Source organism: Vulpes lagopus, chromosome 3, assembly GCF_018345385.1.
Source record: "Vulpes lagopus strain Blue_001 chromosome 3, ASM1834538v1, whole genome shotgun sequence".
NCBI classification, from domain to species: Eukaryota; Metazoa; Chordata; class Mammalia; order Carnivora; family Canidae; genus Vulpes; species Vulpes lagopus.
In genome coordinates, this window is record NC_054826.1 from 150,896,333 (window position 1) to 150,922,776 (window position 26,444).

At 35.8% G+C, this 26,444-nt stretch overlaps 1 protein-coding gene across 7 annotated transcripts in view; it reads left to right on the forward strand.

Annotated features, from left to right (window-relative positions):
- The window catches only part of COL24A1 (collagen type XXIV alpha 1 chain), a 388,183-nt gene that overhangs the window by 3,423 nt on the left and 358,316 nt on the right, over positions 1-26,444 (forward strand). For 6 of the 7 annotated variants that reach the window (XR_005987020.1, XM_041750763.1, XM_041750767.1 and 3 more), the window contains exons 3-4: positions 7,725-7,789; positions 21,756-23,110. Coding sequence is in view for 6 of the 7 variants with exons in the window: in XM_041750763.1 (XP_041606697.1) it covers positions 7,725-7,789; positions 21,756-23,110 (1,420 nt within the window). In the remaining variant the exon portion in view is untranslated. The remainder of the gene's footprint in view (positions 1-7,724; positions 7,790-21,755; positions 23,111-26,444) is intronic. The other variant, XM_041750769.1, reaches the window with a different exon arrangement.

Sequence of the window (26,444 nt, forward strand, 5' to 3'; positions counted from 1 at the left end):
CCCCGCCCCCCCCCCGCAGGCCCTCCCTTGGCCACTGAGCGAGGCCTGCGTCGTTGCCCAACCGCCCGCGGGGCTGCTAGCTGTGACAACCTCTCGGATTAAAGCAGATCTTTTTTTTTTTTTTTGAGATTTTATTTATTTATTCATGAGCAACAGAGAGAGGCAGACACAGGCGGAGGGAGAAGCAGGCTCTATGCAGGGAGCCCGATGCGGGACTCGATCCTGGAACTCCAGGATCACGCCCTGGGCGGAAGGCAGGTGCTAAACCGCTGAGCCACCCGGCCTGCCCTAAAGCAGATCTTCTCCTCCTGGCCTCTGTCTTGCCGGTTTACACTTCCCTTCCAGACGGTCCCAGAAAAGGCCCTGAATAAATTTTTGGGCAGTTTGGGGTTTGTAAATTGGGTCCAGATGATTGGGGGGAGGGAGACAGGGAAAGCAAACAGAATGGATTACACCAAGGAATTGAGGAAAACTTAGACTACGTGGAATGGGAGAAGAACCCTTGCAGAGAGACTTTGGGTTGATAGCAGCTCCTGGGTGAAGGCGCTGGTCTAGAAGGTCTCTCTGTCCGCACCTTGCAGCCTCCTCTGACATCAGTTTGTTTCACTCCAGTTGCCAGTGGGGGGTGGGCTGCAGAGAATTGAGGGTAATTCGTGGTTACCTCAGATTGCACCCTCTCGCAGCTCCAGCCATACACACATGCCAAGTAGGGGAAAGGTAGTTACTGATTGATCTGAGAAAATTGTTTCTCAAAAAAATAAAATAAAATAAAATAAAAATCCAATTTCCTTAAGGAATTAAGCATTCTTCAATTTTTTAAAAAAGAAAAACTGCTACCATCCCCATAGGGACGGGACTTGGCTGAAGCAGCTGATGAGCTGATGATAATGTCAGTCCACTGAATTAAACCTTAGGGTTTCTAATGAAGTCCTTGAGGTTTTAATTTTCCACCATCCTTTTGTGGTGACTTTTTTTTTTTTTTTTTTTTGTAAAAGCAGGAGCAGTTTTTTAAAGTCACAATTCTGATTAGTCACCCCAAAACACTTACAGTTTTAAAACTAGATCCTGAAAGACATTTTATTTCATGGGGCTGCTGTTAAGTGAGTTACCTAATGTGAATTTGTGGAAGTAATAAATGGAAATTAAAACCAAAAGTCAGTGTTGGATATAATGATTTAACAGTATCAGAAAGTCTCCCAGGCAGACTGCTATTCTAAGTAAAGTGTTTTTATAGTCAAGGGGTGTGTGTGGGGGGCGGGGGGGGGGAGGTAGTTTTGGATATAAACATCTATTACATAGTTGGCATGAAATTCTATTCTTTAAAGTTGCTTAGTTATCTTTGCTTTCAGTTAGATGTTTAAAATAAACTGATGTCTCAAGGAAAGGAATTGTAACTTATGGAAAGTAGTTTTGAGTGTTGCTTAGACATTCTGCTTGGTAATCTGTGAAGTGGCAGGAGAAAAAATAAATTTTATTATGGAAATTAAAATAACTGTGCTAGTTTCCTTGCCATGCTTTGCAACTATGAGTTATTTTAGAATTTGTAACTGAATGAGAAATAAGGTAAAGACCATTTCATTTTCATTCTCAGAAAAGGCTTACATTTATCCTGGCATTCATTCACTTAATCACTCACTCATTTATTCAGCAAATATTTTCTGAGCTCCAACTATGTGCCCAGTGTGGTTCTAAGCAGAAGGGATACAATGGTGGAGCAAGACACAATTGCTGCTCTTCCCATGTGCCCAGTTTAGTATAGGAAACACAAAATGAACAACCAGGTATACCAAAATGAGATAAAGGTACAGATAGGAGGACACCTAGCAGTCCTGGATAGGTGGGGTCGATAGAGAAGGGTAACCCTGGAAAGAAAGGCTGATCAAAGGAAATGAAATTCTCACCGAGACCTAACTGGAAAAGGTATGAGACTTTGCAGACGGAACAGTAAAAGGCTGAGAGGTGAGATAGCACAGTTCATTTGAGGGCCTGAAAGAAATGAAGTTGGTTGGAGCACACTTTCTAGAAGGGGAGTGACTGGAGCTGGATCTGGAGACCAAGAGACCAGATTCTGAAAGGCCTTTAAACCAGGTAACTTTCTTAGCTAAATAAATGGAGGTTAGGATGACCTGACTTCTTGATCTTGGGATCAGTGTGCATGTAGAAGATAATAGAGAAGTTGTATGCTTATTGAAACTCAAGACCACCTGATAGTCTCACTAACTGAAGATTAACTCATTCATTGAACAAACTTTATTTAACATTAGTGTGTTCCAGGAACTTTGCTACGCTAGGCAGCATTTTAACAATTTCTGGGATATTACGAGGACAGGCTAGTTGAGGTATTTTTGCTTCCCTGCTACTGACTGGACTCTAGGTATTTTAATCACGTTAAGTCCTTAAGCATTTATCTCCCGTGTACTTCATGAATTGCCTGTATGCTTAAAACTTAACCAAAAATTCTAATGCTTCACACTGTATTAGTTATATAAGTACCTCCTGAGCTGAATTGATAGTCTCAAAAATTCATTGTATGTCAATGACAACACTTTTTTCCCTAAATCATCCAACTTTATCCCCACTGCTGGGATGAGAACTGATCTTCAGTTATTTGGGTAACAAGGGGCAGAAATTTTACTATTTTTGGGTCTTTGCAGCTAGTAAAGAGCAAAATCTGTAAAGTCATGACTTACAGATTTTTGCTTGTAAATGTAGTGAACGGTAATTGTTGAAATTATTGATACATATCACATGTGGCTTTCAGACTATTTCGCCTTTTCCAATTGGTTTAAATTAAAATCGCCAACTCATAAAAAAATAGTTTCCTAGTCACAAGATTTCACAAGTCTTTCTTACAATTATAACTTGAATTTATGTAGGAATGAGCTTCGGTAGCCTGAAGACACAATACCTGAGAGTCTCATGGATGCCCTAAACACAAAAATGCCTGGGATTCTCCTAAAGTAACTTAAACCCTTTAGATAAAGAGAAAGTTGAAAAGCTCTGAAAATTATTTAGGGAAGATGCCTGGGATGAATATTCGTTCCTTAAATATTCCGAGTATGGTCTTTGGATATCTATTTCCTGTCTGATCCCCTCCAGGCCTTCACCCGTCACATGTCTGGTTATGTTTTGATTGTGGCTTCTGTCATACTGAAAATGTGGCTAGCAGACCAGACACATAGAAATATTTCATATTTTGTTAGAGATCCTCAGATATTAATATCATGGGTTATATTTTCTGAACTTTTATTGACTGTTACCATATTGTTGACTTCTTTTAGATCTGGTCTGATTTTGTGAAATGTTTGAATAGATGTACTTCTGATAGTTTATATCAGTGACATACGGTCCACACATACAGAAAAGTGAACAAAAGCAGATGTGCTTTGAATATTTGAGAAATATTCATATTTAATATACCAGTGATGCTTTTTGGTAAAGTAAATATGTGAACAGGGATCCCTGGGTGGCGCAGCGGTTTGGCGCCTGCCTTTGGCCCAGGGCGCGATCCTGGAGACCCGGGATCGAATCCCACGTCGGGCTCCCGGTGCATGGAGCCTGCTTCTCCCTCTGCCTGTGTCTCTGCCTCTCTCTCTCTCTCTCTGTGACTATCATAAATAAATAAAAAATTAAAAAAAAATTTAAAAAAAAAGTAAATATGTGAACAAATGAGCGAACTTAGTAGACTATTTTAGTTTATTTAATTAAAAGAGCATTGGCCAGAATTATAGGAAGACTTTTCCAGATTTGTGGTTAAGCACCATGTCTAATATATAGTGATTTATGGAAGATCTTGCTAAATAATTTGATCTTTGTCCTCTAATGCTAGTATACTAACAGATCCTATCATCCACACAGATTTTAGGGTGTTATATTTAGAATGTAAAATATAAAATTTATATTATGTCATCACATGATAGATGAGTCAGCCAAGGCTCAGAACATTGAAGTGACCCATGCAAGCTCACATGGTAAGTTAGAAATAGAATCAGGTTTAGTCTTTTGACTCCCAGTCTAGTTTTACTTTCTTATTTACTGTGTGGTTTTCTGTCCAAACTAATGCAGTTTTAATTTTATTCAATGACTCCAGCATGTCTTAGCACTAAATGGTCCAGCAGGAGAGACGTAAAGCACAGCTGATGCCCTGGAGAATTCTATCTCCTGCTAATAGGGAAATGTGACATTTTTTCCTTATTAAGTGAATGTATAGTAAGTGTGATTTCATGGGGGCGGGGGGAACCAAAGAAATAAACAAGCCCAGCTTAACTAGACATTTTCCAGAAAGCTTGGATTCATTAGACATCCGTTTCATACAATGATGGAGTTTGGCTTTTTAACCGAGTATGTCAATTAAGCTTGATGTCTTCTCTGTGTTCCAACTTCAGGGATGAGAAAAATGGTTACAACGAAAAAAAAAAAGCTCTATCATGGCAGATATTTTTAAAAGTTCTTTCTCTTCTTTATCTCTTCTTTGTCAGTCAACTAAAAGTGCCCTTATTTATTTTACTTTACTTTTCCCAAGTGTTAAAAGAATAAGGTCCATAGGGAAGAGTTGAATTCTTCAGTCATTGGGAGATGTTACTCTTACTCCTTTCCATCATAAAAATGTTTTTTAAGTTTTAGTTTCATGTAAGAAATAGATAAAAGGTGAAGACCTGTTGCTTGTTCAGATATTTACTTACTAATTAATCCTAAAAGGTACAACATGTATGGGATATAATAAAGTTCCAATAAAAGCATTAAGAGTACAGAGAGGAGGTAGCAAGCCAATCCGCCTTTAGGGATGATGGAAATTTCATGGAGCAGATGTTATTCAATTTAGGCTTTGATGACACTTAAGATTCTGACAGGTGGAGACTAAGAGGGCATTTCAGATACTTGCAAGGTCTCTCCAGGGAATACGGTATAATGTGATATGGCTGCAACTTCAGGGGAGGGAGGTCGGGTGTAATGGAATCCATATTGCTATGGATATGGATATCCATATGTTCTTCCTTAGTTAGCTGTTGGTTTGGGATATAATCAGAAAAAGAAAAAAACTCAGTCATCAGTCTCTACATTGGTTTTAACACATAGGTACACTTACATAAGGTGTGGCTCAACTGATTTGTCATAATCCCCTAAGATCACCTGGCTAAGGGATGATGTTTGATTTGTTCAGGTTTTCCTGCCTTATACCAGGAATGGACTTGTTAACATGCCTAGAAAGAATTTTATTTTTCATTTTTCTCCTCAGAGGTCATTGGGGAAGTCTATGAGTTGGCTGAATTGCTAAATGACTGCTGGTTATTATATTCTTCATTAGTTAGCTTCCTCTGAATAGAAGAGTGCCTGTTGGGTTATTTCTAAACTCTTAAGTGATCCAGATTACCTTGGGCAAATGAGACATGATTCCTTTCGCATTCCATTTTCTGCTACGACGGCATAATTCCGATGCACTCTCCTTCAGTGATTATCATCCTGAGCTATTTTTTTAGTCTCACTGGTATATATCCTGCCAGTTATTTGTTGAAAATATAAAGTTGAAAGGAAGAGTCTCCTTTTTCTCAAACTCTAGATCACTTTGGGATCCATCCTGGAGAACCTAGAGTTATCATTTAATCTCGCACAGAGGTCCTCAACTTGTTTTGTACAGTAGAATCACCTGAGGAGTGTTTAAAAATCCCTGTACCACAAATTAAAATCAGAATCGCTGGGGGCAGGGGTGGAGAGGGCAGGATCCAAATATTAGTAGTTTTAAAAACTCCCCAGGTGATTCCACTGTGCAATGAAGGTAAAAACCAGATTCAAAACAGGTAGGCCTTTTCACCATCTCTTGAGCATCATCTATTCCTGAACGGTGGTCCTCAGAGCATAAACCCCAGATACACAGCATCAGCATTGCCTGGGAACTTGTTATAAATGCAAATTCTCAAACCCCACCCCAGACCCAGTGAGTCAGAAGCTCTCAGGGTGGAGCCCAGCAATCTTTAACAAGCCTTCCAGGTGACTCTGCTGCACAGTAAAGTTTGAGACCACTGATCTAGAGCAGGAGAAAAGGATAAAAACAAAATAAACAGCAAAACAATACCCCCCTCCCCCACCAGGGTCAAATAGTCTTATGTCATAAATTAGATGTGATTCAAGCAAAATAATATTTGTGTGTTTTAAGTACAGTGTAACTATAAATACTAAGTCTTCCAAATTGTTCCTCAGAGTCTGGTAAATGCACAATCCATATTAGAATTAGCTAGTAAAGGTGTCTACAAACTGAGGATTCACTCTAAATTTATGAATCATAATCTCTGAGGCAAGCCCAGAATCTACATTTTTCATGAGCATCTCATGTGGTTCCTTCAGCAAACTAACATTTGAGAACTATGGTTTTAAATGGATGACACCATACATAGGAATCTTTTATGTGCTTCATATAAAATGTATGTTTCAAGTATTCACTCGTATCAGAAATATAAATTTCTGTAATTGTTCAGTTGATTTGATTATAAAATTGACAGTTTTAACTATATCAAAGCTTCATCTTATAAAAGTTGTACTCTGTACTGAATGACCAGAGTGTGTATTTTTCACTTACTAAAATATGGTGAAGGCCATTTTAATACAAATGACAATCCCATTATACTAAGGAGAAGAGTATAATTATGCATTGTTGCTCACTTTGTAAAAGATTATCTTTGTTATATTAACATGCTCCTTATACTAGTTGATAAAAATAAAAAATATTTATCATTGATAATAAATAGGAAATGTACCAATTACTATTAGTACACCAAAAACTTAATAAAAAAGAAAAAAAATCTTTCAGAGGGCTTTGTAGTTACTCCTTAAAGAACTGTATTTTATAGAAATGTCATTTGGAAAGTCCCTGGGTTAGAATAAAAGAAAAACAGAATTAGGTGATAAATTATTGTTTTCAGCAAGCTTGCCATTACTTTTTGGAATTATCTCTGATTTTCACTTGGGAGGTAGATATAGCCAACTATGAAGATTACTCAAAAAAACCTATCAAAAGTTTGGTTATACTAAAAAAAATCAAAATATTTTTACTCAGCTAATCAATATGAATGAACATTTTGATATGCAATGAGTATTGTGCTCACAATTACTGCTAATCAAAATGTTCAATGTTGACATCTACAGGCCATTGCTATTTTCAGAACCCAAATATCATGAATCTAAGTAGAAGTGATATTCATGGTTTTGATACGATAATCAAAGGGCTTTTACATATATAGATTCATTTAAACAAATCCCTGGTTCCATAGTTTATAATCATTATAGTTAAGTGACTATAAGTTACTTTATTTTGTGTAAAGTTATATTATTTGGTATAAAATTGCATGTATGATAATTTGAGGTAATATATAGTCACAATAATAATAATAGTATTATTTGGACTAGTTCACATTTATTGAGTACTTCCTATGCGCCAGGTACTGTTTTGTATGCCTGACATGAAATTTTTTAGTTAATCTTCAAAAAAAGTTTATGAGATAGATTTAACAGATGAGGAGACACTGAGATGATAAAAAGTTGCCCAAGTCATATACTTAAGTGGCAAAGCTGTAACTTAAATTCAAAGCCCTTGCTCTTAACCATTACGAGTATTAAAATACTGTGTTAATTAAAATGATAGCTTACTTCTTAATCTTGTACTAGAGTTTATTTTGGATTTTATATGATTTATAGGTTGAAAAAATCCACTAAAATTTTCCCCTTTTTTTTAGGAAACTGCTCCTTCATTTTATTGTGCTATGTGTGGCAGGGGGTGTTGTTCATGCACAAGAACAAGGTAAGAAAGTTACCTTGTTACGTATTTGCTTATATAAAAATTCTGCTTCCAAACAGCAAAAGTATATGACTTTAAAATTATCAGAACCTTAGATTCAACATGAAACAATAAAAAATTCTACCCAGTACAATGAGAATGTAAGGGTGAAAAAAATAAATTTTGGGGGGAAATATGACCTTTCAAAATTACTCAGATCTTCCATCTGTGAAATTGCTTACATTTTTAAGCAAACTCTCTATAAAAGGGAAGTTTTGTATAGTGAAAAGGCTTTGCTTGTGACTTCATTGAAGTGGGAGTTCTTGGGGGTGGCGAACTGTGACTGAGTTACCTTTGCACTTCTTGAAACAACACGAGCATATACGAAATGTTCCATCTAGATTTACATTATTGAGAAACAAAATACAATTTGCATGCCAGTGGGTTTGGGATTTTATTTAATTCAAATGGAGAGGTTTAGAAAATTGTTCAACGTTTTGTTTTTGCGTGCTAGCTACTTGCTGGGTAGTATGATGATCAAGTTTCAGGAATCTATGTATTCTCAAATTTATTCATTTATTAAACAACATTTTAAAAAGTATCTTCTACTTGCCACATAATGTCCTAATTGCCAGTGATAGAAATATAAATAAGATAATGTCTTTGGCTTCAAAATGTAAAAGCAAGTGCCTTTGTCAAAGGTTAAAAAATAGAAAGTCCAAGTCAAAGAGAAAAACCCTGGAACTATGCTGCATCCACAGAGAGTATCAGCACGGCTCCAATTTTTTTTTTTTTTTTAACTCCTCTGTCTTCCATCAGCAGGGCTGCCAAATTATTCATTCTGACACAAAACCAACATTTCAGTTCACTGACCAGTTCCACAAGCCACTTGGTCAATCAACTAAACAACAGTAAGAAAGAGAGAAAGAAATGAGATATACATAGGTAGAGAGAGGGTGCATAAAGGAAGGGGTCATCCTCTATCTGATTGACCAAACTGACAAGTAGGCAGCTAAGTTCTCTGTCAAGTAGCACGTAGATGAATTAAAAGATATCTTGGAAGGCATTTTCTAATTCTGTTTTACGGTTAAATTAGGTTAAATTTAACCTAATTTTCTGGTTAAATTAGGTCGGATGTCACATAGAGCTTCATAAAATACTGTTCTTGACCAAGTCATTGCTGTTACTTTATTTTGATTTAATTAGCCATGAAGAAGAGAGGAATTGTATCTTTTAGTTCACTGTTACTACTAATGTTATACCTTCTGAGAACCTAATTGTGTACCAGCCCTATGCTTGTAGAATATATATTCACCACTACCTCATCACAGGGTTTTTGTAATTATGCCCATGATATAGTTGCTGAAACTAAAATTAAGAAGAATAAGTAACTAGCCCAAGGGTTATAGGCTAATGAATAGAAGAACCAAGATTTGAACTCAAGTGTTTTGATTGCAAAGTCTACAAATTCTTTAAAATTAAGCTTCTTGAACCACAGAGAAGATCAAAAAGACAAGGAGAATTGTCATTATTAATTATGTATATATTCTGTGGCTTGTCCTTTGCTGGTACTTTACATGTAATATTCTGATCTTCACAGTGAGCCTTCAGGATAGGGATTATAGATGAAGAAACTGAGGCTCACAGAAGGCTTTTACTCAGGCTCTTACAACTAGGACTTGAATCTAGGCCTGTCCATCTCTGACAGCAGAAAACCCTCTTTCCACTACCCGTCTTCTTATTTTATAATTACCATCTGCTGGCGTGGTTTGAAAGCTTCTTATACAGACTTTCATCCCCCACCCCTACTTGAAGCCCCATGCCTCCCTCTTAAATTCACTGACCAGATATAAACATCTGTTATTTGCCATGTTTTCAGTTATTCCATTAAGTTTTACTACAGCCCAGAAAATAATTTTAAATAACCTTGTTCATAAATTTAAATTCTGGGGGACACCTGGGTGGCTCAGTCAGTCAAACGACTGTATTTGGCTCAGGTTAAGATCCTGGGATCCGGAGATTCAGCCCTGCTTTGGGCTCCCTGCTCAGTGGGGAGTCTGCTTCTGCTTCTCCTTCTGCTGCATGCATCACCACCCCCAGCACATGTACGTGTGCTGTCTCTCAAATAAGTAGATAAAAATCTTTTTTAAAAAATTAAAATTTTGAATTTGTTTTATAACCAAATTTTAGATTATTACCTATTGAATACATGATTCTGCTTCAAGGAAAATTTATTATTTACAGCTTTTTCTGAGGATTTGACAGATCTAGATCCCTTTTCTTATCTTATAGAGTCTGCTTTCCTTATTGCCCAGTCTGTGTTGGTAGGCTGGCTGCCAGAGACGGACCTAGCTGCAGTACTTCTACATGGTAACATACACCCTGCAAGATGTGTAGCTAATCCTCAACGTACACAGCATTCTCAGGTTCATGATCCCTAGGTATGAAAACCACATGTGTAGAAATCTCTGTGTGTAGAATACTCATTTCCAAAAAGAATATTTCCTGTGGAAATGAATCCAAAATGTGTTTATTGTTAACCGAGAATCAGCTCATTCTAGCTACAGTTACTCTAAGTATTTTCCGCCAAAACCCCTTATGGACACTTAACCAAAAACTTTACACATTAGGTGGTTAAAACTTCATTTCTCATTTTATAAACAAATTTGCTTTTATCTCTTTATCCATAATAGATGTGTTACTTACAACAGGAATACTTTAAAGTCACAATTGCCACTTTAAACATACCCAGTGTAACTAAATAAAGCACAGGTGTTCTAGAACCAGAAGCCAGGTTCTAGTACTTACTAGCTATATGATCTGGAGCAAGTCAGATACTCTGAGCTTCATTTTCAGGAAAGTGAAAATAATAAGAGTGAAGTAATAAGAATGAAGTAATAAGAGTTCTTACTACATAGAGTTGTATGGATAAAATGAGATAATACATGTCAAGTGTTTAGTGCATGACTGTTATTTGATGAAGACACAGTAATCTTTTTTAGGAAAAAAAGATGCTTATGATCCTCTTTTCCCATATACTCATAATATTGAAAAACTGAAATAAACTAAAGTAGTTGAATTTAAGCAACTCCTTTAGTTCCTTCACTCAGTGAGCTGGAAGCCAGGCAGCTTGTATTTGAGTCTTGATTTTAGCATTATTTGGCTGAGACTAAATAGAACAATAGAAAGCAGATATTGGGCAATTATCTGGTTAATTTAATCAATTTAGGTAAATTGGTTAAGACAAACATTAAGGCTTATATTATTTTTCTTATTTACAACTTTGTGCTTTGTTTATTTTTTATAAGATTTTATTTATTTATTTGAGAGAGAGAGAGAAAGAATGAGAAAGGGGAGGGTCAGAGGGGCAGCAGATCCGTGCTGAGCAGGGAGCCTGATGTGGGGCTCCATCCTGGGACTCTGGGATCATGACCTGAGTTAAAGGCAGATACTTAACCAACTGAGTCACCTAGGTGTTCCTATGTGATTTTATTTTAAACAATCATGTAATTTTTTCATTTATACAAACTAGAAAGCTTGGAGATTTCACTGACCCAGATATATGAAAATTTTAACAGCAAGAATTTATTAAATTATGTGCTATATTATATTTAGTTATTTAATGAGCTAATATAATTTTTATACTGTGATGTGATATTTTTAACTTTAAAAGTTGATAACTTTTAAATCTTTTAAGCTACACTGGCTAAGAAATGTAAAAATCCTTACATTTATGAGGGACAAACATGATACTACTGTTGTTCCTCCAATTTATGAATATTAGAATATTGTTGAATATTGACAGCTACAGTGTTTCCTTGGCTCTCTTATGAAAGGAAGTGTTTGTAAAACTTACAAAATAAGTACAACAATTGGCTCTCCCATGTCTTTTTCTTTAGGCATAGTTTATACTGCACCATAGAGTTAATTATATAGCCACTGGATTTAATGTGAGATACTTGGGTATGAGTCATAATTTCATCATTTACTGAGATTCAGTTTCTCCTTTTTCTCACCCTTTTCCTATTCTTCTTTTTTCTTCCCACTTTCTCTCCCTCTCTCTTTCCATTTTCCTCTCTTCTTCCCTCTCTCCTTCCTTCTTTTCTTCTAACTAGTGACAATAGTATTAATGATGCTTACTATACAAGTTTCAAATTAAAAATAAGCAAGTTTGGAGTGTCTGTGGCTATATCTCAGCATCAGCCCTGCAGGCTTAGAAGATTGATTTTATTAGCAAATTGAGTACAATCTATTTGTCTTTATTGTATGGCAAAACAACAACAAACAAAAATTACACTGAAGTCTTACAGAGGAGGTAATATTTCAACTGAATCTTATAAGTAAATTTGGCATGAAGGGATATACTTAGAGGGGTCTGAAGGGATATACTTAGAGGGGTCTGAAAGAATAGGATTAAAAAAAACAGATACATTTGACATAGCAAGAGATTTAAGAAAAGTAAAAGAAAAAAAATTGTGAGTGGCAAATGCCATGAAGCAAGCAGATACCATTGAAGGAAAAATGTGTAAGGGCTAGCATAGATTAGGGGGCAGTCACCAAGACCAAGGTTACTTCTGACCAATTATAAGTTTGAGTCCCCAAGATAATTTTCAGTCTCAATAATGCTTTAGAAGAATTTATAGAACCCAGTGTAACCTGTTATACTCATAGTTATGGTTTATTACAGCAAAAGAGAATGCATTAACATCAACCAACAGAAGAGACACATGGGTTAGGGTCTAGGAAAGTCCCACATATGGAGCTACCAGTTGTCCTCTCCCAGTGGAATGAGTGCCAACTTTCCCAGCAATGATATGTGACAGTATGCACAGAATATTGCCAACCAGTGAAACTCACCTGAGCCCTTATGTCCAGAGTCTATATTGGGGCTCTGCCCCAATGGACATGGTGGACTGCCCATGTAGCTGACCTTAGTTTCTGAAGCCCCTCTTGAGGTTGAATGGATACCACATGACCAAAGCCCTTACCATAAATCATGTTGTTGGACTATTTGCTATGGTTCATAACCCTCAGATAAACAAATATATCTTTATAAGGCAAGATATTCAAGGGTTCATTGAGTGCCTCCCAGAAGCCGGGAACAAACGTATGTCTACTCTTTGGGCACGGTTAAATTTTTTACTACACAAGTGGCATGTGGACATTGGGTACCATAATAGAAAGGGTGGAAAAGAAGGACAGAAAAGTAAAATCAAGATGAGGGGTCCCAATGATCCACTTGCATAATTTGACAATAAGACCACCATACCACTAAAATGATACAAATAATCCTGAATATGCTAATCTGCTCAACCTCATCAACTGTGAGGTTGAATATACACAATTCCATGTGAATATCAACACAAAAATTACTTTAAAATGAAGTCATAATCCTTTAATGAAAGAGTGAGGGGATGGAATATAGTAAAAAGATATTTTTATTAAAAAATTTTTTTTAAGATTTTATTTATTTATTCATGAAAGACACAGAGAGAGAGAGAGGCAGACACACAGGCAGAGGGAGAAGCAGGCTCCCTGAGAGGAGCCTGATGCTGGACCTGATCCCAGGATGGGGATCACATCCTGAGCCAAAGGCAGACACTCAACCATTGAGCCACCTACTTACCTGGTAAAAATATTTTTTAAAATAGGATATCCATAAGGCTTAAAGAGCAGATATACTTCATTCCTTGTTTAATGGTTTTCTTTTACTTCTAGTATATTCTTTTGTGAAAGTGATCCTTTTTTCCTACATTCTAAATCTTCCTGTTCTGATATTTTGGGTTTGATTACCTTTGATGTTTAGCATAGATTAAAAAGGGGAAAGCTTATTAGGAATGGATGAGATACGAGACTGGAAATGCAGGCAGGGGTTAGATCACGAAGGGCTTGAGGGCTAAAATAAGAAGTTTCAGTTTTATATGAAAGCTTTGAGAACTACTGATGTGTTACAGGAAGCAGTATCATGAACTAAATGTTCATTTTGTTCTGTACAGAGAGAGAAAGGTTTCCCTGGCAGCAGTGTGGATGAAAGATTGGATAAGGATGTCTTAAAAGAGGCAGAGAAATCTATTAGGAGACTAATATAATAATCTAGGGATAAAGAGAACTTAAAGTTTGTGTTGGACTTGGTGACTGAATAGCTGTGGAGAATGGTTGGAAAGGGAGTATCAAAGGTGATTACCAGGTTTCTGGGTTAGATGGCTGGATTGATTGATTCATTCATTCAGGCAAACTTTGGACCTACTTTGTCTTAGTCATTATTCTACATGATGGAATATAACAGTAAAACATAGTGAAGTGCTACCCTCATGGACTTACATTTAAACTGGGGAATAAAGCAGTAGGCAATTCTATGTATATATAATGTGATATATATAATGTATGATATATTTATGTATATAAAATTCTCAGTGCTGTGAAGAAAGCATAAAGCATAGGAAGATGTTGGAGAGTCACTGGGGCAAGGAGAAGGACAATTTTATATTTTAGGTATTGTTGTCAGGGAAGACCTCTCTGATGAAATCACATTTGAGTCTAGATCTGAATGAACTCAAAGGTTCAGAGCATTCTTTTTTTTTTTTTTTTATTTTTTTTTTATTTTTTATTTATTTTTTTTTTTTTTTGGTTCAGAGCATTCTAAACAGAAAGAACAATAAGTACAAACACCAGGAATTCAAAATGAGGTTAGTGATTTTAAGGAATAAGAAAGGAAAAGCATGGCTGGTGCAAAGTAAGGTGGGATGAAATGCAAAGAGATAAGAGAGGTAAGAAGGGGGCTGATGACATAGGTTTCATACACCATGTTAAGAGTCTGGATTGTATTTTTTACTGTAACGGGAAGCCATGGGCGGAATTTGTTCAGGAGATTGGCATGATAGAGTTGACACTATAAACATAGAACTCTGGCTGGTGGTTTGGGAATGGGACTCTTTGCTAAGAGAGGCACTAAAATAAGAGGAACAAATGTGGGGGAAAATATATTGAGTGAGAAGTGCTTGCAGGACGTCTAGTCTCTACCACATAAGTTCAGTAGGCGATTGGATATGCAAATCCAGAAGAGAGGTTTGTGAGTCAGCATATGTGGTTGTTGAAATCATGTTTTGGGTGAAGTCATTGTGTTTACAGTAAAAAGAGCAAAGCCCGTTGTCTTGGTGACACCATGATTTATTCTGTTTAAGAAGCAAATAGGTGAAAGAGATAAAAATCTGTTCTGCTGTTAGGTGACATATGCATTTCTAAATTGCTATGCTGAGAGGTTGAGTCAGGAGGACTGCCTGCTTTCAGGTTCTGCCTCTATACTTCCTACTTGGGTGATCTTGGGAAAGTTATTCAGATTCTCTGTGACCTAGTTTTTATGTCTGTCAGATAGAGTTAACCATAATACCTACCTCACAGGATTATTGTGAGCTTTATGTGGCTTAATGGAGTTGTGAGAACAGTGCTTGGTACATGGAATTAGTGAATGCTGCTACTATTTTTATTCTGTAAAAAAAATGCAAAGTGCAACAAATGACTAAACAAACAGGATCGGAACTATAAATACAGAGAACAAACTGATGGCTGCCGGAGGTTGGGGGAAGGGCAGGAGGGGTGAAGGGGAGTGAGAGGTTACAGGCTTCCAGTTATGGAATGAAGAAGTCATGGGGATGAAAGATACAGCATAGGGACTATAGTCAATGGTATTGTAATAGTGTATGGGGACACATGGTAGCTACTCTTATAGTGAGCATAGCATAGCATAATGTATAGATTTGTTGACTCACTATGTTGTACACTTGAAACTATAGTGCCAACTATACTCAAAAAAAGTATTTAGAAAAAAATTTCTAATTAAAAAATTTCTTAATGAAAAGAAAGGCAAAGCACTTAATGAAGTGCCTCGTTGGTAATCAGTATTCTTTAAATAGTAACTGATTTCCCAAGTAACACAAACTGGATTGATTTTGTGGTTAGGGTCACTAATGAAACAAGTAACCTATTATAGACAACTAAGTTTTTTCTTGCTGTATTCATCAGTACTAATTATCTAAATTTAACTTCCAAATTGCAGTTTGGTGATATCCAGGGCCAGACCTAAATTAACAATAGTCTGTCCTTTGATAGAAGACTTTCATTCTCCTGTTCTCCCCAGACCCTCTCATATGTGCCTTTTATCCTTAAGAGTTCTCTGTTCTCATATCAGTATCTGCCACAAAATTTAAGCTAAACATATTTACATTAAGATTTGAAAGTTTAAGTAGGATTAACATTTAGATGTCCACTCAGATACCAATTCTGTTGGCAGCCTAGGGGGTATTGCCCATTGTGAGATTCAGTGGGAAGAAATAACCCTGCCATGATTGATTGTGAGACTTGCCAAAGAATATGCCAGGTGATGTGGAGAATAGAGTGCCTGTAAGGTAGTGTGGTGAGACAAAGATTATAGACTTTGAAGCTAGACTGATTGGACTTATATCTATTTCTACTATTTATCAGCCATATGATCTTGACTAGGTTACATAATCTCTCTGGGCTTCAGATTCTTCATCTTTGAAATTCATATAGATTTTATTTTTTATTTTTTAAAGATGTATTTATTTATTTATTTATTTATTTATTTATTTGTTTATGATAGACATAGTGAGAGAGAGAGGCAGAGACACAGGAGGAGGGAGAAGCAGGCTCCATGCCAGGAGCCTGACGTGGGACTCAATCCCTAGACTCCAGGATCACGCCCTGGGCCAAAGGCAGGCGCTAAACCGCTGAGCCACCCAGGGATCCCCTACAAATAGACTTTAAATATAAACTTGAAATCATGAGATATTATCTTCCCACTTCTGTTTTTGTATATCATACAAAAAGAAAAAAAGATGAATGAAATAGTAAATAACCCTGAAAACTCCATTTCCAGCAAAACTAGGGGAATGATAAAATCTGCAAACTCTCAAAATATGCTGAGAAAAACATAAAAGTGCCAGTATAACCACACACTTTTTAAATGAGGAGCATACCCCAAAGTACCTTAACCTTGAGCCCCTATACAAAACAACTGCTACAGGATCTGGGGAGGACAGAAGCTGCCCAGGAGCAAGTACAAGAAAGAAGCACAGATAATAGCTAAATGGCTCGGTGAGGAAAGATCTCAGAACATGCACAAATCTACTTCCTAAGGTGAAGGATTCATTCTGAAGCATATAGCAATGAGAGTGGATACTGGGGAAGGAGAGTAGGGTGTTGCCAACTAGGATGGCTATAGAAGTTCTGCTAGATTAGGTCTGATCCAGAGAAGAAGGTGAGGCTATATCAAAAGGCCACTTGAAAGAACTCTGGTAATGCTGAAACAGCCTTTGGGTTTTGAGATTTGGAAGGCATGCCTCTTTGTCTTCTCCCTAGCATCTTTCTATAAACTATTGAGTATGAAATAGTGAGTAACTAAAAGCAACACAGCATAAATAGAAAGGTACAATAAGAAAAATATAGGTGAAAGCAGCAAAATGAGAATGCACAGATAAAAAAAATCACGATGAAGGAAGATCATAAAACAGAAATATAAGAACTCAAGAGAAGGAAGAGATGGCAAGATATTAAAGGGATATGAATTGTGAGCTTGTAGAACTCAGAAAAGGTGTCGTAGGAAAAATCATTTTTATAAATCAGGAGGAAATTGGAAGGAACACAAAAGGAGGTTAGAAATTATAGAAAATATGGTAAAGGCAGGAATGAAAAAACAGAACTGAAGATAAATAACATTTTAAAAGATTGCAGAGAAATGATAGATATAGAAGACAGTGGTGGAGATTAAACATACTTATAATAGTAATTTTTGAAGAGGAAACCCACAACTATAAACTAGAACAAATATTCAGGGATCCAATTCATGAAAACTTTGCTGGAGGGAACAGCAAATGGGCATACTATATGCCTGGAAACATTTATCCAGAATGGTTCATATGAAGCCATATCCTAATGAAATTTGTACTTCAAGGATAAAGAGCAGCAGTTTTGGGGCATGTTGGTTAAAAAAAAAAAAAATTGAGTCACTTAGAGTCACACACACAAAAAAAATTGAGTCACTCCTTAGAGGGAGAAACAAAATTAGCTGCCTTCAGATTTTTCTATCCTAACATTCCATACCTATAGATAGTGGAATCATATCTTGAATAAGATATTCAAGGAAAGAATACATTAGCAACGAATTTTATGTCCAATGAAATTTAAGATACAATGCTATCAACAGGGATGCTTTGGTGGCTCAGCGGTTGATCGTCTGCCTTTGGCTCAGGGCGTGATCCTGGAATCCTGGGATTGAGTCCCACATCGGGCTTCCTGCATGGAGCCTGCTTCTCCCTCTGCCTATGTCTCTGCCTCTCTCTCTGTGTCTCTCATGAATAAATAACAAAATCTTTATAAACCCCCCCCCCCCCAAAAAAAAACCAAACAAACAAAAAAAACCAATGCTACCAACAAACAATTCTAAAAAGTCAAACATCCAGGAAATTTTCCCATGAATGTTTCTTGAGGAGATTAATACAGGATTAACTTCATCAAAAAGGAAATAACTGGGAAAATGACTCCAAAAGATTGGTTCTATTTACCAGGAGAAAATGTGGGAACAGAACTGCATATAAATTATGATATAAATTAATGTAGGAATGGTACAATCATTCACAATAGGAGGGAAAAAGGGAATAAAAGACAGGAAATACATTAAGTTTGGTGATTGGCTCCTATTTAGAAGCTGGGAAATAATATTATCCAAAGCTGATAAAGCAAATAAAAAATACTATCAGGATACTTAATAATAAAAAGATAAATGCTAGGAAAGCTAATTCTATTGGCTAATATTAGACGGTAAGGGAGAGGGGAGGAGGGAGAAAAAGAAAGAGGAAACACTGTTCATAGGAAAGAAGTAATAGATCTGTCTAAGTAAAGAGGACTAGAGACATTGTGTATATTTATAATTTTAGAGGTAACAGAATAAAAATATAAGTCTTTCTTTCTAAAAGATAATTCTAAAGGTGTATCCCATAGACCTTGATATGCAGTATTTTAATTTTTGTTGTTTTCTAAAAACTATGTAGTTTTTATTTGTATTTTCCCATTGACCCAAGTGATTTAGGAGAAAATCTTTACATTTTCCAATTAAAGGATTTTGTTTATTTGTTTTCTCATTTTGTTATTAAAATCTAACTTGTTAGCATTGTGATTAGAGAATGGTGTCTAATTTGTACTTCACATTTTTAAAACTTAGTCTTATAAATTCTATTTAAATTAGGCCATAGAAAATAATGAATTGGTGTTATATTCTGGTAAAAATAGTCCAGTAGGAGAAAAACCACACACCAGTCTTAACTTATAAATATTATTTATTTATTCATGAGAGACACAGACTAAGAGAGAGAGGCAGAGACAGGCAGAGGGAGTTTAACATAATTATTAACGTGATGATTCTACATATATTATTCTTTGAGAATCCAGCAAACTTTCAAAATAATAATATCCAACCATCAAGTAGATTTTATTTCAGAAATGCAAGGATAGTTCAATAACAAGAAACTTACTGAGTAGCAAATCTTCAAAGACATTTGTCTTAAAATATCTTAGCTATTTGTTGTAAAAACTCAAAAATAGAATCAAAGGAAAATATATATGAAATATTAAAAACACACATAATAAAGTTTTTATTATTGCTCTTTCCAGTAATATTTCCATGAATAGCATCAGAAATTTGAGTTACTAGATAACAGGGGTTCTTGTTAAATGCAAGAAGAAGTTTTCTTTGGGCAAGGAGCAGCCCTTGACATTCTACCACAGAGAAGTGGCACTTCCTTTGTGTAAGGATGGTCTATCTGGCATCTTCTAGAATGAAAACTTTCACATAGTATATGATTTATACACTTTAAGCATTGTAATTTTCATAAGAGCAGTGTTTCTAACATAGTTTATCTCTCAGATTGAGATATGTACACCCATAGAGGCAGATATCATTGGTCAAGCAAACACAAAGTCACTGACTTGGGCCACCTGGGTGGCTCAGTCAAACAGCCGACTCTTGTTTTCAGCTCAGGTCATGATAATCAGAGTCCTGGGATCAAGGCCCTGAGTAAGGCTTTCCACTCAGCAGAGTAGGTGTTGGGGGAGAGAGAGGTTCCTCCATCTCTCCTCCCTTTCCCTCTCTCCACCTGTATGTTCTCTATCTTCTCTCTCTTTCTCTCTCTCCCTCCCTCAAATAAATTAATTAATCAAAAAAATTCACAGACTAAGCAGATCTATGTTTCAGGAGTATAAATTTTCAATGAAGATTGGGGATGGGGATAGTTAACTGATTTAGCTGGTCGTTCATGTTTTATATTAAAACAAACAGTCATATTATGGAGTAAAATTAAAAAGTTTTTCCTAAATTTTAACTATAAAACATGAGAAGTCAAAGATATTTTTTGTGCTTTTATGGGGCCTCTTTAAACTATTCCTCCAAATTCCTGGAGATGCATATAATTCTAAACTGCTGTTAATAATGTTTTGGTGGAAGAGTTTGAGAGATGCTGTCATACTGTATCTTAGATACAAACATTTATTTATTTATTTTTTGATACAAACATTTATAATAGTTAAAACTAGTATAAAACTACAACTGTTTTATCAATAAAATGATGGTTGTTCTAACCTTAAAACACTTGAGTATTTTGTAAAGCTCTCTTCTAAGAAAATATTTTAATTGTATTGCTAGATTATGCATGGGTGATATTTTGCCACTATGTTTGCTATTTGTAATAAATATGAATTATCAAATATCTAATTTCCTATAAAAGAGAAATTACGATGATTCACAGTTTTTTGGCTAATCTTCAAAAACTTATTTTTTCTCATGTATCATGGTTATGAATTAATATTCTTTGACATTTCTTGTTGGAAATGATTAAATATGTACAAAGATGCAAGTGGGAGATTTATAACCCCCTAAATAATAAAGGTCATGTGGCTGACTAAACTGTTCTATATCTCTAACAAAGGATTCATTATTCTTTACAAAAATGTATTTAATTTTATAAGACTATAGAGACAAATGTGACATCTAATGAGATTTTGATGGGCAAATTCATTAATTTAGAAATTGTAGAACTATTTGCAAGGTGAGAATAGTAGATATTGAGTAGTGAATCAGACATAGAATCTGTCTTCCAAGAGTTTATAATTGGATAAGGGAGATAAGGAGTATACTATTAGTAACATTGCAATAAAAATAAACTAATAAAGGCCTTAATTATATGAAATTTATATTACATAAAATCTATATTATGTGATAAATATTGAGAAAGTCTAAAAATGGTTTGGATAAAAATTACTGTGGAAGACTGAGAAAACAATGGAAGCAAGAGAAACTTGGAAGGGAAATAAAAAGTATATGATCATCAACAATTGGAATTTAAGTTCTCCTGTCCAGGAGATATCAAGGTGACTGAATATTCTTTCTGTAGCACACATAAGGTATGAGGCATAGGGAGAACTCTTATGTGACTTGTAAATTCTCAGAAACCTGTAAGGGAAAAAAAATAGCCTGCAAAATTATAGCTTAAAAGATTATGTGAACTTAATTTATAAAATGACTGCCAAGTTATAAATTTCTTTTGGTAATTGTGTCCCCTGTTCCTCTTTAACATAGAAGTCATAAAATTTTAAGTCCTAAATTAAAGAAGTAATATTCATTGGAGTACCAAATAAGATTCCGGAGAGAACAATTATTAAATTTTGGGTTTAGAGATATTGGGGTGTGTTTGTGTGTGTGTGTGTGCATGGCTGTGCGTGTATGTGTGTGTTTCAAATAACGGAGTATAACATTTTACTCTTTCTCTCCATTTCTCTCATTACCTGGAAATTGATAGAGCATGCTTATTTTAGAGATTACTGTTATGAGAATATATTCAAATATTTATATGAACATATGAATACATAAGAGTAAGATTCTTTCTCCTTCTCTCTCTCTCTCTCTCTCTTTCTTTTTAATTTCCAGGCATAGACATTCTTCATCAACTAGGCCTTGGAGGCAAAGATGTAAGACACTCATCATCAGTGACTGCTGTACCATCATCATCTACATCATTACCTCAGGGGGTCCACTTAACAGAATTAGGTGTCATTTTAACAAATGATGCTTATATTGAGTCACCTCTCATGAAAATTTTACCATTCAACTTAGAACAGCCATTTACAATATTAATTGGGTTGCAGTCACATAGAGTAAACAATGCATTTCTCTTCAGCATTAGAAATAAAAATAGACTGCAATTAGGAGTGCAATTATTACCTAAAAAATTAGTAGTATACCTTGGAGGAAAGCAGTCTGTATTTTTCAACTACAGTGTTCACAATGAGCGATGGCACTCATTTGCCATTACTATTAGAAACCAAGTTGTCTCAATGTTTGTTGAGTGTGGAAAGAAATCTTTTAGCAGAGAGACTCTTTCAGAAGTTCAGACTTTTGATTCTAACAGTGTGTTTACCTTAGGAAGTATGAATAATAATTCTGTCCATTTTGAAGGAATAGTATGTCAGTTGGATATTATTCCTTCTGCAGAAGTATCTGCAGACTATTGTAGATATATGAAACAGCATTGTCGCCCTGAGATAAGCCTTCTTCATACAACCATCAAACCAGCTGAAATACTGGAAAACTCTCCCTTGCCCAAAAAATTTGGTGAAAAAGTGCTGTCAGAGGACACATTTACCAAAGGCAAAAGCATCCCAAATATGATAAATAATGATTCTGCAACAGTCCGTAAACAGCAAGGACTCCAGATGTCAAAGTCTCAGTCAGTGTCTCTTCATTCAAGCAATGTGTCTGCTGTGGATCTTGTAAACCATGGAATTCAGGCCAAAGAAATGATTACTGAGGAACATACTCAGACAAATTTAAGCCTGTCAGTGACCCATCATCTCCTTAATAAGGCGAGAACAAAGAGCAAGGAGAAATTTAGTTCTCTCCCAAATGTATCTGACAATGTCACACAACATAATGATAGAGTAACTGGTCTGCTACCATTTAAGAAGATATCATCCGTTCTTCCACATATAAAACAAGAAACAATGATCAATCTCAAGAAGGCTATTGCAGCAAATCTACACACTAATGAACTCATGGAACTGCAGCAGATTTTAAACACAACCTTATACAGAGTGACAGATGAGCCATCTGTGGACAATCACCTTGACCTGAGGAAAGAAGGTGAATTTGATCCTGATGCTACCTATCCCATCGAAAATAGCTATGAGACTGACCTTTATGATTATTATTATTATTATGAGGATCTTAATACAATGCTCGAAATGGAGACTCTAAGAGGGCCAAAAGGGGACCCTGGACCTCCCGTAAGTTGTTTTTAAAATCTGTCTTAATGTATTAACTATCAAAAAAAAAATCTCTAGACTGAATAATACAGAGCAGAACAGATATGTTTCAGAAATGTATCCTGCCTATAGTAAGTGAATTTATGGTTACTGTAATGCATCCAACCAATATTTGGTTCAAATATTGTATTTTTGTTGTTGTTGTTGTTTTGGTAGGCTGAAAGGTTACTTAATTCTGGTAAAGTGGTGAGTAAGCTGTATGTTTTTCTTGTCCAGTTGAAACTCAAGCAGAATTTTTTTTTTTTATGATATTCACACACAGACACACAGAGAGAGAGAGGCAGAGACACAGGCAGAGGGAGAAGCAGGCTCCATGCACCGGGAGCCGACGTGGGATTCGATCCTGGGTCTCCAGGATCGCGCCCTGGGCCAAAGGCAGGCGCCAAACCGCTGCGCCACCCAGGGATCCCCTCAAGCAGAATTTTGACTGTTAAATATAGATCAGCATTCTTTATAGAAAAAACAGATTTAATACATAGTTATGTTAAGAGAAGGATATGAAACTTGTAATATACTAAAGAAAAATGCATTACATACATCAATTAAATTAATGATAATCATTATTAAACACATCTTTCAGCAAAATAATATCAAATGGATTAAAATGGAATATAAAAATTTATTTCAGGTAGAGATAATTTTATAGTGAATCACTAGAAAAAAGCAAACACATTATTGTTCTAAATGAAATAGTTTAGTATCTATTAAGAGTAACATATTTCATTGTATCTTTAATGATATAGTGCATTTACATTTATGAATTAATAAAAGCTACAAAAATACAATAAATAGCTAACAAAAAAAATACAAAAAATAGCTAACAGCCCATCTGCGTATTCTATAAAAAAAACCCAGCCAAATCACTTATTTAATAATGTATAAACAAAACTATGAGATAATAGATGTTTTCAGCTCTGAAGCTCTTTTGTTGTGTAGGTGCAATTACAGATGAATAGTTGAAAAATTTCTAAATCATTTAAAACTTTATAAAATCTATTTAAAATCACATTAGAAACATGTTTTTGCCTTTTATATTTGTATATCTTGAGTAATCTCCCATATGTGTTTAGAAAATAATTTTCTGGGCAGTCCTGGTGGCTCAGCGGTTTAGCGCCGCCTTCAGCCCAGGGCGTGATTCTAGAGACCCAGGATCGAGTCCTGCATCCGGCTCCCTGCAGGGAGCCTGCTTCTCCCTCTGCCTGCGTCTCTGCCTCTCTCTCTTTCTGTGTCTTTCACGAATAAATAAATACAATCTTAAAAAAATAATTTTCTAATTGCAAGCAGACTAAAATATATCTTAAAGTATTTATTTGATGAAAATAAAATTTGGGTCATTAGTTTGATTCTGGAAGCCATTGAATGGGAGAAGATGATGTCACTTGCTTAGCTTATGTTTCCTTTGTGGTTCTTGCTTAAAGTGATTTGATGGGTATTGAACAATTCTTATTAAATGAATATTTAAAGATTTTAAAATAAAATCTGAATAGTATATTATTATAGAGAAATAAAGTCTTTTCCACTATAGCAATTAATTATTAACATATTAATAATAAAAGTGAGCTACTGGACAGGTCATATTAAACAAATAGTTATGAAGTCATTTACTTTCTTCAGAAAAAATCCATATGATGAGATGAGTATTATGTTCTTCTATAAACCCCCAAATAGTCATTTCAACGTTGGTAAATGGACCAATAATATTTAACGGATATTTACTTAGTTTCTGCTATGGGCAAAGCAGGAACACAAAGTATGTGTAACACAGCCATGGATCAAAAGGAGCTTACAAACCAAGTGTATGGGATACAAATGTTCATAACAGATATATTTTCTTTTTTAAAAAGATTTTATTTATTTATTAGAGCTTACACAAACAGAAGGAGGGACAGAGGGAGAAGTAGACTCCCTTCTGAGCAGGGAGCCTGACATGGGGCTCAATCCCAGGACCCTGAGATCATGACCTGAGCTGAAGGTAGATGCTTAACCCACTGAACCAGGTGCCTGAGAGAAATATTTTCTGAGGAGATCTCTATGAAAGGTCACTTAAGGCGAGTTGTTCAGAATACGTTCTTGTGAACAAAGTTGTAACTTAAGCCTCAAAGAATGCATAGATTTTGATAGGGGGAAGGAACTGGTCTATTTTTTTATATAGGAAAAGTGGCATAACAGCTATCATCTAATGAGTTTTTACTTTGTGACAGATGCTGTACCATGCCCTTTACATTCATTACCTTATCTTAAATTAACTCAGTGAGGTTGGTATTATTATCTTCATCTTTCAAGTGAAGAAACAGAAGCCTAGAAAAGTTAATTTACTTGCTCATAACCACATTGCTAATAAACGATGGAGCCCCAGGGTTTGAATTCAGGTTTTCTGCCTCTAAAGCTCAAACTCTTTCATGATGTTGGGTTGAATAATATTGGACAAATATAAGACCCAAGCTAGATGTTGTCCGGTTGTGGAGAGTTTTAATTGTCAAACTGATAGTTCTAATTTTATTTTGTTCTCTGGGGAATTTTGTAGGTTTCTGAACAGATACTAATAGGTAAGTCAGTCTGTTAGTGCCCAGCACAGACAAGAAGTTCCTGCTATCATCTTTTTTTTTTTTTTAAGATTTTATTTATTTACTTATGAGAGACACAGAGTGAGAGAGAGAGGCAGAGACCCAGCAGAGGGAGGAGCAGGCTCCCCACAAGAAGCTTGATGTGGGACTCAGTTCCAGGACCCCAGGATCACAACCTGAGCCAAAGGTTCAACTGCTGAGCCACCCAGGCATCCCCCTGCTATCATCTTGATGTTACAAGGGCTAGGACCTAATCTAGGATGATAGCAATGAAAATGAAGAGGAAAGGTAGGATTTAAGAGATATTTTGAAGAAAGATTTGGTAGAACTAGGAAATTAATTAGGCCTAGGAACCAAGCAGAAAGGAAGAGAATCAAAGACAACTGAAGTTTTAAGTCTGCGGTTTGAGGGAATGGTAATACCTTTACTAAAATCAGTAATTAAGAGAGGAAGTCAATTTTAGGAGCGGAAACTAAGTTAGAACATTGATAATTCTGTTGGAAATTCAGCTGTTGGAAACATTGAAGAAGCTGAAGTGCAAAAGAGAGATCAAGATAGAGATAACGATTTGGGACTCTTCCTATTAATATTATTGTTAAAGCTATAGGGTTGGATAATTTTCAAAGAAAGGAGTTTGGCATAAGTGAAGAAGCAAATCATGGGGGAATTTTTGCTTTGGGATTATGGCAGACAAAAAGCAGAAATGTGAATGAACGGTCAGATGGGAGAGA